Here is a 13,420-nt window from a genome sequence, read left to right on the forward strand (position 1 = left end):
TAGCTGGAGGCTTGGTCTTCCGGTTCTTTTCTACATACATCTGGTGATGTTAAATTCACCATCGATGCACCAGGTGAAGTTGGAAGCAGAAAGCTGGGGACGTCAAAACCTCGATTGCTTTATGTGAATTTCTATTAATGCATACATTGCATAAAATTGCTCTTCAATTGCAATTTTCACAGAACTGTTGGCATGACTGAGCCCTAGGGCTTGGTCGATTCAGTTATACCCACTTAGTCTTCTCAGAGTGTCTTTTCCCATAAGATCCAGCATCATTCTCTGTAAGTTTACCATTACTCTTGCTTTCCACATCTTTGTTCCTCGACCAAGTGACTCTGGCACTGATCAACGGAACATCAAGCAAAGAATGTATCCCCGTGAAATTGGAGAATGCCGCCATACTAGCTGGAGGCTTGGTCTTCCGGTTCTTTTCTACGTACATCTGGTGATGTTAAATTCACCATCGATGCACCAGGTGAAGTTGGAAGCAGAAAGCTGGGGAGGTCAAAACCTGGATTGCTTTATGTGAATTCCATTAATGCATACACTGCATAAAATTGCTCTTCAATTGCAATTTTCACGGAACTGTTGGCATGACTGAGCCCTGGGGCTGGGTCGATTCAGTTATACCCACTTAATCTTCTCAAGAGTTTTTTTCCCTATAAGATCCAGCACCATTCCCTGTAAGTTTACCATTATCCTGCTCATTATGTGGAAAATCTTCGAACTCGGATGTTACCACACAAATAAAACCCTCTTTGAATGTAGATTAGCTTGTAGAATAATTGTTTGGAATTGAATCTGGGAGTCAATTGTGTTCCTGCTCCACCCGGTTCAAAGTTAAATTCACTAGTATCTGATAATTTCTGGTTTTGGTCGCCGAATTTCATGCCTGTAACTATGCTGTTCAGTTTCACTGCTTAGCTTCGACAATGGAAGAAAAGCTACTGCACACCTGCCACATGTTTTGCAGCTGAGGCAGGATTCAGTATTTTCTCATTAGAGCTATAATCGGCACTTGATTGCATCACACACTACATGTTTGTAGTCGGCCTAGGATTCACTGTTGTCTTGTTAGAGCTGTTCTCTGCACTGTGTATATCTCCAATTGTGTACATCACATGACCATGGATTTAAATTTCGGTTTCGGTTTCGCCCTTGTCTGAAACCGAAATTTCGGCCGAAATCCGGTAATAAAAAAAAAATATTAATCTATTAATTTCCCAAATTTCAGCCAAAATTACCAAAAATTCTGAATAATATATATTTTTTAAATTCGATTTCGGAAATTTCAGCCAAAATTTGGGATTTCGGCAAATTTCGGTTTCGGTCCCAACCGAAATCCGAAATTTTGGATTTTGGACTAAATTTAAAACCATGCACATGACACATTCTGTTCTTCTCCAGGATATCATCCTATTGCTACTATATATCAGGTGACCCTCACTATGTCAAGAGTTAAATGTTATAATGTTCCATTTTTTGGCAAATAATTGCGTATGCAGCTGTAGGCATTCAAAATTGAATAATTGAGCCAAATTACTAAATTTTTCTCGCCAATATGTTTACCTGCAATATGGAGTTTTGAAATAGTGATTGAGGTTATTTATGATGTCATCGTGTAAATGTTAGTTTTTGTGGTTATACAGGATTTTTTGAGAGAATCCCAGGATCATGATCTTGGGCCTGCAATCTCGCATTTCTTCAATTGTTTTCTTGGCAATCTGCCTGCTGGTACAAAAGGTAGTGCTAACAATACACAGCTGAGAACTCAAAAGAAGGTATGACAATCATAATCGGCTTCTTATTTTTTTCATATTTTATTTTATTTTTGAATTGCTGTTTTGTGCTAGTTTTTAGTTTTAAGTCCTCATCTGTAATCTGGCTCATAGAATCTTATAACAATTTTATTTACTTATTTCCAATACCCCTACTGACTTTGGCTGTGATGTAGTAGCCTTTTAACTTATGGGTATGGGTTCCATTGAATTGCCTGCATTATTTTTCAAAATGCTGAATTGTTAACTATCGGGGTATGTTACACAGAAGAAACTCTTATACAAACTCTTTCTTTTTTTTCCAAATGAATCCTACGATAGATGGTGTGGAATGTTTCATAGAGTGATTGTAAATCCAAGGGAAAAAAATGGAGCAAAATTTCCGGTTTTAGAAAAAAAATTCAGGAAGAATATCTCTAGCAAATTGTTCATTATGCTCAACCCTACCTGTTCTTTTGCTGGTCTCGAGGAAAGCACTGAGATTCCCCTGCATTATCTGAATTGGACAGTACAAACTTATTGAGGGATCTTGTGCCTAAGATAGCACTGCAAGCAATTTTTAGAAGCATTTGTTTCTATGTATGTGTCTCTGAATTGAACATCAAGATCGAAATCTCGTTGATGACATCACAGCCCTTGGTCAATGACAAGGAAAACTATTTCCACTATAATTGGTTTGAACTACCAGCACAATGTTAGGTGGCAGCAGTAATCTCTCCGATTCCAGGATGTGCATTGATTGCTGACAGAGCTTGAGACTAGTAGGGCAATAGGGAGGGAGGTTTTTTAAAGGATTTTTTTATTTTTATTTTGATAGGTAAGCTGGTTGAACCCACTCTCATGGTTGGGTCAATAAGCACCTTCCCATTGAGATACAGGCTCAAAAGTCGTCAATTAGCACTCTTCACTGTTTTCTTAATATAGACAAAATTTTAGATAAGATGTCTCTGATGTGGATATATTTCTGGCATTCTACTCTTGCTTATATTTACAATGTTGTGGTTGTTACTTGTTAGTATTGTAATAGCATAATTAAACAATTACCTCAATCAAATCCATTAATTTTATTTTTACCAAGCTCTTTAAGCTCCCTAGTTGGGTGTAGGCGTCATCTCTGGAAGGTAGGAATTGTTTCCTTTCCTTCCTTTGGGAAGGATTGGTTTTGTCATCTAGTTTATGATCAACTCATTTGATAAAATTGCCACCTAGGGTAGGACTTAGGTACCATTAAAAAAAAAAAAGGTTAGGACTTAGGACCTAGGGCTCGTAATTGACTACGTAGGGACTAGGCATACGGTCCCACAGTAGGGTTCACTCTTTGGTTACGTAGTTGGAAGGTGTTAGGACCAACCTGACCTGACCAACGATTGGTTCCTATTTCTAATTCCTTATTTCTGTTATGTTTAACAAATATGACCCCTCTTCTAATCATAATTTGAAACTAGAAATTATATCTACTACTATTCTAACATATCGCGGTCGTTAAAAAGACTGAAGAATCATGTAAATGAACAAACCTAAATGATGCATTAGATTATCTTCCTGAAACTCTTGATGTCTATTGAATCTTTCCTCACGCACAGTATACCATAATGAGATCACCTTCCTGAAACTCTTGATGTCCATTGTGCTTATCGGCTCGACTCTTATCTTTAGTGAGAAATTGCCATTGCCGATGGTAACAACATATAGTTCTCCAGGAACAGGCAGACCATCAGCTTTCGGGCAAGTCGAACAGAGGGCAAACAAGGTGGAGTCATGGAGCATCTGCAAGAAAGAATCAGGCAGCATATATGCACCTTACCTATGAAGGACTGTGGTCTCATATTCAAGAACTTGCAAAATTCAAATATCAGGTATCACTTCAGTCTGGAGTTGCATGTGAATTCTTTTTTGATTTATATATTATTGTCTGAATAAATGTTTTGCTTGGTGTAGTATGAATTGCCTTTGGATGCGAGGTTGCTGGTAAAAAACATTTCAGCGATTCGTAATCTGTGCCAAAAGGTGATTTCGAATTTTATCTCGTCGGTTGATTTATAAATCTTATTCTATATTTCCAGTGTAACCTCATGCCTTCTTTCTTCTTGCTTACCACCTTCTAGGGTCTGTTTGCGAGCGACAGATTTCAGAAGTTGGGCTATGTACGCGTAGCCCCATATGCCAGCAAATTAAGAATGTTTGAGGTTTTCTTAATTTGCAAATGGATGTATTTTTTTGCTATGAAACATTCCTGGTGCAAACATTCTGAGCTGCTAAAGTTTAATACAGTTCCCATAAAGCTCTTAAAAGCCAATTAACAAAGAAAAGACAAGCTGAGTTTGTGCCCTCATTAAAACATAGTAGTGCCAATATGAGTAGGCATTTTTTAATGTACATTTTCTTCCAAATACTTATGTTTGTCTAGTCTCTTTTTTTTCCTCCAAACTTTTTCATTTATTGTTTCAAGCCATTCCTACCTATTACCGGCAACAAAATTTAGTTCTTGATATAATAACAGTGATATATATTATTTTTCTTTCCTGTAATTAGTTTGCACCTTGATGCTTCAGATAATTATAGGGAATGTGAGGCAATTTGGCTGTTTTGATATGTGACCAAGTGTGATGGAGGGGGAATCTTTCCCAAGCTGACCAATCAAATTGGTAAGGACAGAATGGTGCCTCTAACATCATGCAAGGTTGCCTTACGATCTCCAGGAAAGAGGACAATGCCTTTATTTTTCTTCTCTCTCTGTTTTTTTTTAACAAGTAATAGCCCTGTAACTTCAGCAGAGTCAAGTAGATGGCTGGCTTGTGTTCTATTAGTTGCCCTCATCTATTGAGTTTTAATTTCCCCATCTCACACAGGCTTGGTTGTCAATTCTACCCCGTTTGATTGACGTTCCATTTTTACTACAGAATGGAATGTTTCTGTGTTCCGTTTTGGAAAAGATGACACGATACTGACCCAAAAAAAAAAAGATGACAAGATATGTAAGAAATTTCAAGCGTTTTAGAATTGGAAAGGGAAATAGAACAAGATGAGAAGAACACTAGCAAAAACTAAATCAAAACCTAACTACATATTTTAGTAGACCTAAAATCAACATAATATCATGTTAACATTTCCATTTCAAAAAAAAAAAATCATTTTAACATCTATCTAAAATCAACACAATTTAAATACTATACCATCTATATGATACATGTAATGAGAGTTTATTATTATTGTTAAACCCCATCATTTGATTGGGGATGTTACTTCAACTGGATTGGCCCTTAAGGGCATCTAACTTTTCTAGGAAAAATGGTAAAAAAAATATAAATACTGACATAGACAACCGAAATGACTGGAACAGTCTGGAATTTACCAGAACATGGGATAATACGCTGCGGTATAGTTCTGTTACGGTTTTCTGAGCAGAACAGAACATTCTGTAAATTTCTTACAGAACGGAAATTGACAACTGGGATTGTCAATAGAAAGAACGGGACAAATTTTTTCCTGCCAATGATTGGTGTGAGGGACAGATGTTTGACTCCCTTTAGTTTGTTTAGTGATTTATGATCATCACAATCATATCAATATTATGGAAGATACACCTGAGCATCTTGAATTAGTAATCTTGGTCTAAACTAAGTAGCACCATAATGTTTGAGGATGTATTGGCCTCTTGGTTTGATATATTTTTCGTTTTCTGTTCTTTATGTTGCAAGAAAAACTTTCTTCAAGTGGATTTTAAACTCTTGTTTTATTATCATAGCAATTTTGTTGTAATATAGCCTATATAACATTGTATTTGATCTGCATTAACAGGTTGGTATAGCCATTGCCGCCCGCAGATATGATCTTGATGCTGCCACCCCTTTCCAAACTTCAGATATTTTGAATCTCCAACCGGTGGTGAAGCATTCAGTTCCAGTATGTTCGGAAGCTAAGGATCTTGTCGAAACAGGGAAGGTCCGATTGGCCGAGGTATTTGTAATGCTTAATTGTAGTGAGCCTGATATCAAATCAAAATGAATTTACTTTACGAATGTAATTTCATTTCGGAAAGATGTCGCTATGAACGTTAGATGTTGCTATGAACACCATTTGATGTTATTTTGTCTCAGGGAATGCTTAACGAAGCCTATACGTTATTTTCGGAAGCATTTTCTGTACTTCAACAGGTAGGCTCCTTTCCTAGTTTGCAGCCATTTCCTTTTAAAGTTTATCTGACCTGGTCAATGATGGATTTTGCAGGTTACTGGTCCCATGCATCGAGAAGTTGCTAACTGTTGTCGGTAATCATCATGTACTCAAGCATTTTGTGTAATATTTACTTCAATTTTCAACTTGTCCTTCATTTCTGAAATCCTTAATTTGGAAACTGTTGTACCCCAAATCCTGTCGGTGGTTGTATGATAGAAGAGTAATGTGCACTAATGATTTAGTTGTTCAAACTTAGATGATAAGCAAATTTATTGTCTCCTTTCTCACCTGGATGCTGTTTCTTATCTTGAATGTTTTAGGTAGGATTCAAGACTATTCGTTGTTTGTTTTGTCTCGTGAAACCAATGAATAAGCTTCAAATCATGGCTGCAGCTTAAGCATGATGTACATGCATTGTTTCAGTATCTGAATATTGTAACAGAAAGCTAGTATTTTTTTATATATGAAAGACTGAAATTGCTGAGGATTTTTTTTTTGACACATTGACTTGTGAGAAAGGATCGTGTAACCCATATTTTGCAGTAGTGTGGTGACAGCAGGGATCACTTTGGAGAGTTTACATAGAAATGTCCACAGTTGAAAAGCTTGATTATGAGTTCCTTCATGCATATGAATCTTTGGAGGCATGATATTTGAAGTACTTAAAATCTGGCTTGAATGGTGGGTCATTATCTTAAAGTTCTATAGGCGCCAGAGGTGGAAACCATGCTGGAATGTAGCCACTGCTTAGTGGGACTGGGAATCAGGTGCCCTTTTTCTGCAAATGTTGTGGATTCTTCACTTCTTCTCTGGGAAGGAAGATTTTTTTGTTTGTATCAGCTATGTGATGATATGCGTGAAGCTACAAACAATAGTACACTTTTGAGATCAAGGCCTTGTGGTTGTGGTGAAGATGCCTAAGTTTGGACTTTGGACAGACGGTGGATTTAAATTGACTTTTTGGAGGATAGGATGGAAGGATCGAAGGACCATCTATACATCAGGTGTGTTGAGGAGCAACAAGGGGGGCATGGATGCTTTAGTAATGGTATATGGAGTCGATGTTGGCAAGGACTGTTTTGGTGAGTTGGTAAAGGGATTAGATGAGAGGGTGAGGATGTTAAAGTTTCCAAGCAAAGAGGGCAGTGGATCGAAGGTAGAGGTGCTTTAGGTCTAGAAAGTGTGGAGGAAGGCTCTGCAATTTGATGGTTGCATAGTTTCTAGACGAGGTTGTTTTAAGGTGAAAGGGGATCAATTTTTAAGGGTTGATGTGTTAATTTGGGAAAGGAATAGCTTATGTGGTAGGATCATGTGGAGGTGTGGGTGAGAGGTTTCTGAAGAGGTGCTCTTTCAGACACATTTGGATTTAAATGAGTCCTCATTTTAGGCTACAACCTGCCATTTTTAGGCAGATATGTCTTAATCATCCTGGATTAAGGGCACGTGGAAGCATGGTGAGCCTAAAATCAAAGGTTTTAAGTCAACTAAAAAGTTTAAAACCTTCGGAATTTATCTAGAAATAAAGGGGTACTAGAAGATGCCGCCCAACTGAATGTAGAACAATAGGCATACTCTTTTTGAAACGTTCAGATGGTAGATTCTTGGATTCATTTCCTTTAAGCATTGTGAGTAGGAAAATGAATTTTGGCTTTTGAAGTGTTGGGAATCCCATATGAGCATAATAAAGCATTTTTGCATAATAAAAGCCTTTTTTCCTTTCGCTATTGCAGGCATTCAGCTGTAGGTGGAGCCATGAAAATCACATGTGATTGTATGGTTCCAATGAAAGGAGAGAAGTGTGACGGATTATATCGTCTGGTCGGGGACATAGTGACTAGTGTTCCTAAGATCTTGATGGCTAGTTGGAAATAGAGTGGTAGTGCATGCACGCCTAGGGTCTCGTTCGTAGTTGGTGCAGATGCAGGATTCTAGGTTGTAGATGATGGTGAGAAGGTGACGGTACATGTGTTGGATAGGATGGATCGAGATCCCTCTCTAAGGTTGACTGAGTGAGTCAACGGGTTGGCAACAACACGTGTGCCTTGGTCGCGTTGATCGAGTCCAGAGGAGTCAGAACCAAGGTGATTCGATGGTGTGTAGATGGTACTTCGGAAGGCTAATGGTGGTTTGCGGCAACAACGGACCGGTGTTGTCATCAATGGATAATCTTTAGGTGGCTGGGACACAAGGTGGATATTGTTGGGAAAGTTGCCTTGTTTCCTGTCTTTTCTTTTTTGATGGGAAACTTAATAGGAAACCAGAAACATGATACCTTCATTTTCTGGGTTTTGGAAACCTAGATATAAAAGGTTTCAAAACTCTTGCGTGAATGTTGCGATGACAAGGGTGTTGGGGCTTGAGAAAGAGAAAGAGAAGGGAGAGAGGAAGAAAGAGAGAAAGGGAGAGAAAGTGCTTCTCAGGTTTTCTCTTGGGAGTTTTCTTAGGTTTTCTTGGGTTTCTCGTGTGTACGATCTTGGGTGAGAAGGCAAGGAAAGGGTTGCAGGTTCGTGGGTTTCGGTTTAATCCATTGTGTTGGAGAAAAGAATGAGAGGAGAGTTTGAGTGATCTCCCCCTCACTTATTTATTTACATTAAGCGAAGCAAAAGTACAAAGACAACTATGCCCTTACGCATTTTATATATTCTAACACCCCCCTCAAGCTGGAATGTATGTATCATACATTCCTAGCTTGTTACAAATATCACTTGACTTAGCTTTGCTTAAAGATTTTGTATACATATCAGCCAACGGATCCTCGGATCGAGTGAAAACTGTGCATATCACCCCCTTTTGGATTCTCTAACGAATAAAATGGCAGTCCACCTCAATTTGTTTCGTTCGTTCATGGAAGACTGGATTGATAGCAATCATGGTTTTAAATTTCGGCCGAAACGAAACAAAACTGCCGAAATATTTCGGTTTCGGCTAAGGCCGAAACAAAATTCACATAAAGTCGTTTCTTTGCAAGATTTCGGTGAAATTTCGCCAAAATGTCGCTGAAATTTCTATTGAAATTTCATTTTTAGCCTTTTTTATAAAATTTCCACCGAAATTTAAAAATGTACACCTAAATGTTATAATTTCTGTGAAAACTACGAATTACTCCAAAAGCTTAAGCTATTGGAGAAGGCATTATTTAATCTTTTATACTTTAACACTCCCCCTCATGTGTGGCCCCTCTTTCGAGGGTTGGCCTACACGTGGTACATGTGACCCCTCTTTTGGGTTTGCCCATTGCATGTGGATTTTACTATCAAAGAAGGTTTGAACCGAGGGCCTTTGCTTGAATACCATGTGAAAACTACCAATTACTCCAAAAGCTTAAGCTGTTGGAGAAGGCATTATTTAATCTTCTATACTTTTAACAATTTCCACCGAAATTTATGAAATTTCCACAAAAAGTAGCCGAAATTTCAACCAAAATTGACGAAATTTACACTGAAATTTTAGATATTTCGGTCGAAATAAAAAAAAAACTGGAATCATTAACTTTTACATAATTTAGGCCGAAACCGAAATATCGGTTTCGGTGGTGGCTGAAACTGACACCGAAACCGAAATTTAAAACCTTGGTACCAATATGTATTGCATCATTGTTATCACAATACAAACCGAGAAGGCAAAGAAGGATTAATAACAATCTCAGACAAAAGTGAACGCAGCCAGATGAGCTTTGTACTCGTGTGTGCTATGGCCCTGTATTCGGCTTCAACACTAGACTTGGCTATGGCATCTTGTTTCTTGCTTCGCCACGATGCCAAGTTTCCTCCTACAAAGGTGCAATACCCAATGGTTGATCTCCTATCTGCTGGAGATCCAGCCAAATCCGCATCAGAAAATCCTTCAATCCTCATATGACCATGCCTTTTAAACAACAGGCCTCTCTCTGGAACGCCTTTCAAGTACTTGAGAATCTGGACTACTGCAGCCCAGTGAGAGGTACGTGGAGAGCTCATATACTGACTAACTACATCCACAGCATATGAGACTAACTACCCCTACAGCATATGAGATGTCTGGGCAAGTAACTGATAGGTATATGAGCTTGCCAACCAATCTCCTATATCTGTCAGGGTCATCCAACAAGTTGCCCTCTTCTGGAATAAGCTTCATATTAGGATCCATGGGTACTGATGCAGGTTTCACTCCAAAATTTCCTGTCTCATCTAATAAACCCAATACGTACTTTCTCTGTGACAGAGAAAGACCTTGAGAAGAATATGCTACCTCTATCCTAAGAAAATACGTTGGGCGACCAAGATCCTTAGTGGAAAACTCTTTCTGCAAGAAAGTCTTTAATTTCTGTATACCCCCTGAATTACTGCCGGTGATGATAATGTCATCAACATATACTATAAAAAATATGCAACCAGCCGCAGATTGATGACTAAAAACTGAATAATCTACGGTGCATTGTTTCATGCCAAAGCATATGACAGCTTCGCTGAATCTCCCAAACCATGCTTGCGGAGGTTGCTTTAAGCCGTAAAGAGATTTCCGCAGGCGACACACAGAAGACATCTCCCCGGAGCAACATACCTTGGAAGTTGCTCCATGTACACCTTAGTGAGGTCGCAATGGAGGAAGGCATTTTTCACATCCAACTGATAAAGTGGCCAACCATGATTAACTGCTAGAGAAAGTAACACACGAACGATGGAATCTTCGCAACAGGAGAAAAAGTCTGTATAATCAACCCCAAATGTCTGAATATACCCTTTAGCTACTAAGCACGCCTTCAAGTGCTCAACAATACCATCTGGCAAATACTTAATAGAGAACACCCATCGACAACCCACATAGAGAGCACCGAAAGGCAGAGGAACCCGATCGCAGGTCTGATTGGTGTGAAGTGCACTCATCTCTAGATCCATGGTTGCACGCCATCTAGGATGAGCAAGAGCCTCGGCCACATACTGTGGTAAGGAGATAGACGATAAGGAAGACACAAAGCCTCAAAAAATAGGGGTTAGATTACCATAGGAAACAAAGTTAGAGATAGGATGCGCGGTAGAATGAGAACGGGTGCGCGAAGCAATAGGAGGGTCAGAAAGAACCACAAAAGATGGAAGAGATGATACCTGAGATGTAGTGGCTGGGATCTCCGGCTGGGAAGATGATGCTTCGAGAGGAGGTGGGGGATCGGCACGCCGACGCTGCTGATAATGCTTTGTAGTAGCAGGAGGACTAGGAGCTGCCGAAACGGGTACTGGCGTAGGGTCCGATGCGAGTGGAGCCACTGCCAGGTAGAGGCTGGGGGGGTCATAACTGGGTCAGGAAGAAGAGGAAGAGGAACCTCCAAGTTGAGAACAATAGTACGAAGCGCATGCGCCTGAGTGAAAAATGGCTCGGACTCAAAGAATGTCAGATCGACAGACACAAACCACCTGTGGAGACAAGGGTTGTAGCAACGATATCCCTAATGGGTACGAAAGTAGCCCAAGAAGACACTACGCTCTAATCGAGGGTCCAAGTTATCATGACCAGGACCTAGATTATGAACAAAGCAAACGCATCCAAATACCCGGGGTGTGAGAGGGAAAAGATCCCGCTGAGGGTGTAAGACCATGAAGGGCGGGTCACCATGAAGAACCGATGAAGGGAGACGGTTAACTAGGAAGCAGTCGGTAAGAATGACATCACTCAAATAGGATTTAGGCACCCGAATTTGAAAAAGGAGGGTGTGGGCCACCTCAAAAAAGTAGTGTAGTTTCCTCTCAGCAACACCATTTTGTTGAGAGGTGTAGGCACAAAAGAATTGATGAAGGATGCCATAATTGGAGAGGTAATCCCGGAATCCATTCGAGCCAGAGAAATGTTCCTTAGCATTATCAGTGCGTAGACATTTGATAGTGCAATTATATTAATTTGTAATTTCAGCATGAAAATTGCAAAATTCAGAAAAGACCTCAGAACGGTCTTTAAGTAAAAACAACCATGTCATACGCGAATAGTCATCAATAAAAACAATAAAGTACTTATAACTAGAAGAAGGCGCGATCCTAGAGGGCCCCCATGCATCAGAATGAATTAACTCAAAAGGAATCGACACTCGACTAACTAGTCGGGATGGCAAAGACACACGATGATGTTTCCGAGTTCACATGACTCGCAGTGAAAAGGAGAAACAAAGCCAGGAACCATATGTGTCTGCTGAAGCCGCTGAAGAGAATGGTGACCAAGACGACAATGTCACTGATATGTGTATACAGAACTATGCAATGCAACTGTAGGCGGGCAACAATCCAGACGATAGAGCCCATCTACCTCACGTCTCGATCCAATCGTTGTCCCGGTAGAGAGATCCTGAAAGACACAATAAGAAGGATAAAATGTGACAGAGCAATTGATACTTTTAGTAAGCTGGCTAACAGAAAGCAAACAGAAGGGAGACTTAGGGACACATAAAACTGATGATAATGGAAGACTAGGATGAGGAGAAATACTACCAACACCAGAGATGGGAATAGTGGTCTCATCAGCAAGGGTAATTGATTGGCAGACATAATTGAAACTTCGAAAAGAGCTAAGCTGAGAAGAGTTGCCAGTCATGTGGTTCGAGGCCCTCAAATTAATAATCCAGGAACTAGAGCTAGAGAGGAGGGCGAGCGCTCAAGCGAATGTGCTGGAACTCCTCATAATCGGCCCATGATAAAGTGAACGTATTATCGGCCGGCACAGGAACAATGGAGGAGGAAGGCAAAGCCTCGGGAAGACCAGTAGCAGTGAGATGCGCCGAGCGAGTCTGGTGAAGGTCGCGATGGAGGGTATAACAAGTGTCGACATGATGGCCTTCTCTCTGACAATGAGTACAATATGGGAGACCACGGCCACCACGTCCCTTGCCACGACCAAAAGAACCACCACTACGACCATAACGAATGCCTACATCATAGGTTGACAGGGCAGTGCTATCAACAGGAACAGCTGGTGAGGGGTCGCTTAGAAAACACTATTGGGCACGATAGTAGACCTCCGTGAGGGAGGGAATAGATCCAAAGCCAATGATTTGCTGACGTAGATTAACGTACTCAGGGCCCAAATTGTCAAGGTTGTGGACAACACGGAGCTGGTCCTGCTGGCGGGTAAATACGGTGATGTCAGAATGAGGGGCATAAAGAGATCAAGCTGCTTGCAAAGGGAGATGAACTAGCCATAATGTGTAGGGAGAGACGGATTACCACGATGGAAGCGCATCCATTTGGAATATGTAGCACAGATGCGTGTGAGGTTGTCGACCCCAAAATAGAGAAGTGCAGTATGATCCCAATTCTGCTTCTATGTGGGAAGAAGCATCATCGTGGCAACTATAGACGGAGTCATACTCTGTCAAAGAAGCGTGTGAATCAGCACATCCTCCTGCTCCCATCGAGCATATGATTAGTAGAAGAGGAAGGATCCTGATGAATACAACTAACCTTGCCTCGAGCAAGGAGATATGTCTCGACAACTACTTTCCAAGACAA

General features: G+C 40.2%; 1 protein-coding gene across 4 annotated transcripts in view; it reads left to right on the plus strand.

Moving 5' to 3' along the window:
* Window positions 1–13,420, plus strand: part of LOC143893049 (clustered mitochondria protein-like) — a 61,516-nt gene that overhangs the window by 42,735 nt on the left and 5,361 nt on the right. For all 4 annotated transcript variants that reach the window (XR_013255692.1, XR_013255693.1, XM_077397998.1 and 1 more), the window contains exons 19-24: window positions 1,650–1,781; window positions 3,479–3,634; window positions 3,717–3,785; window positions 5,577–5,735; window positions 5,876–5,932; window positions 6,006–6,046. Coding sequence is in view for 2 of the 4 variants with exons in the window: in XM_077397998.1 (XP_077254113.1) it covers window positions 1,650–1,781; window positions 3,479–3,634; window positions 3,717–3,785; window positions 5,577–5,735; window positions 5,876–5,932; window positions 6,006–6,046 (614 nt within the window). In the remaining 2 variants the exon portion in view is untranslated. The remainder of the gene's footprint in view (window positions 1–1,649; window positions 1,782–3,478; window positions 3,635–3,716; window positions 3,786–5,576; window positions 5,736–5,875; window positions 5,933–6,005; window positions 6,047–13,420) is intronic.

This window comes from Tasmannia lanceolata, unplaced genomic scaffold (assembly GCF_043159265.1).
Source record: "Tasmannia lanceolata isolate RefF3 unplaced genomic scaffold, GAP_Taslan_0.1 ptg000015l, whole genome shotgun sequence".
In the NCBI taxonomy this organism is placed as follows: domain Eukaryota; kingdom Viridiplantae; phylum Streptophyta; class Magnoliopsida; order Canellales; family Winteraceae; genus Tasmannia; species Tasmannia lanceolata.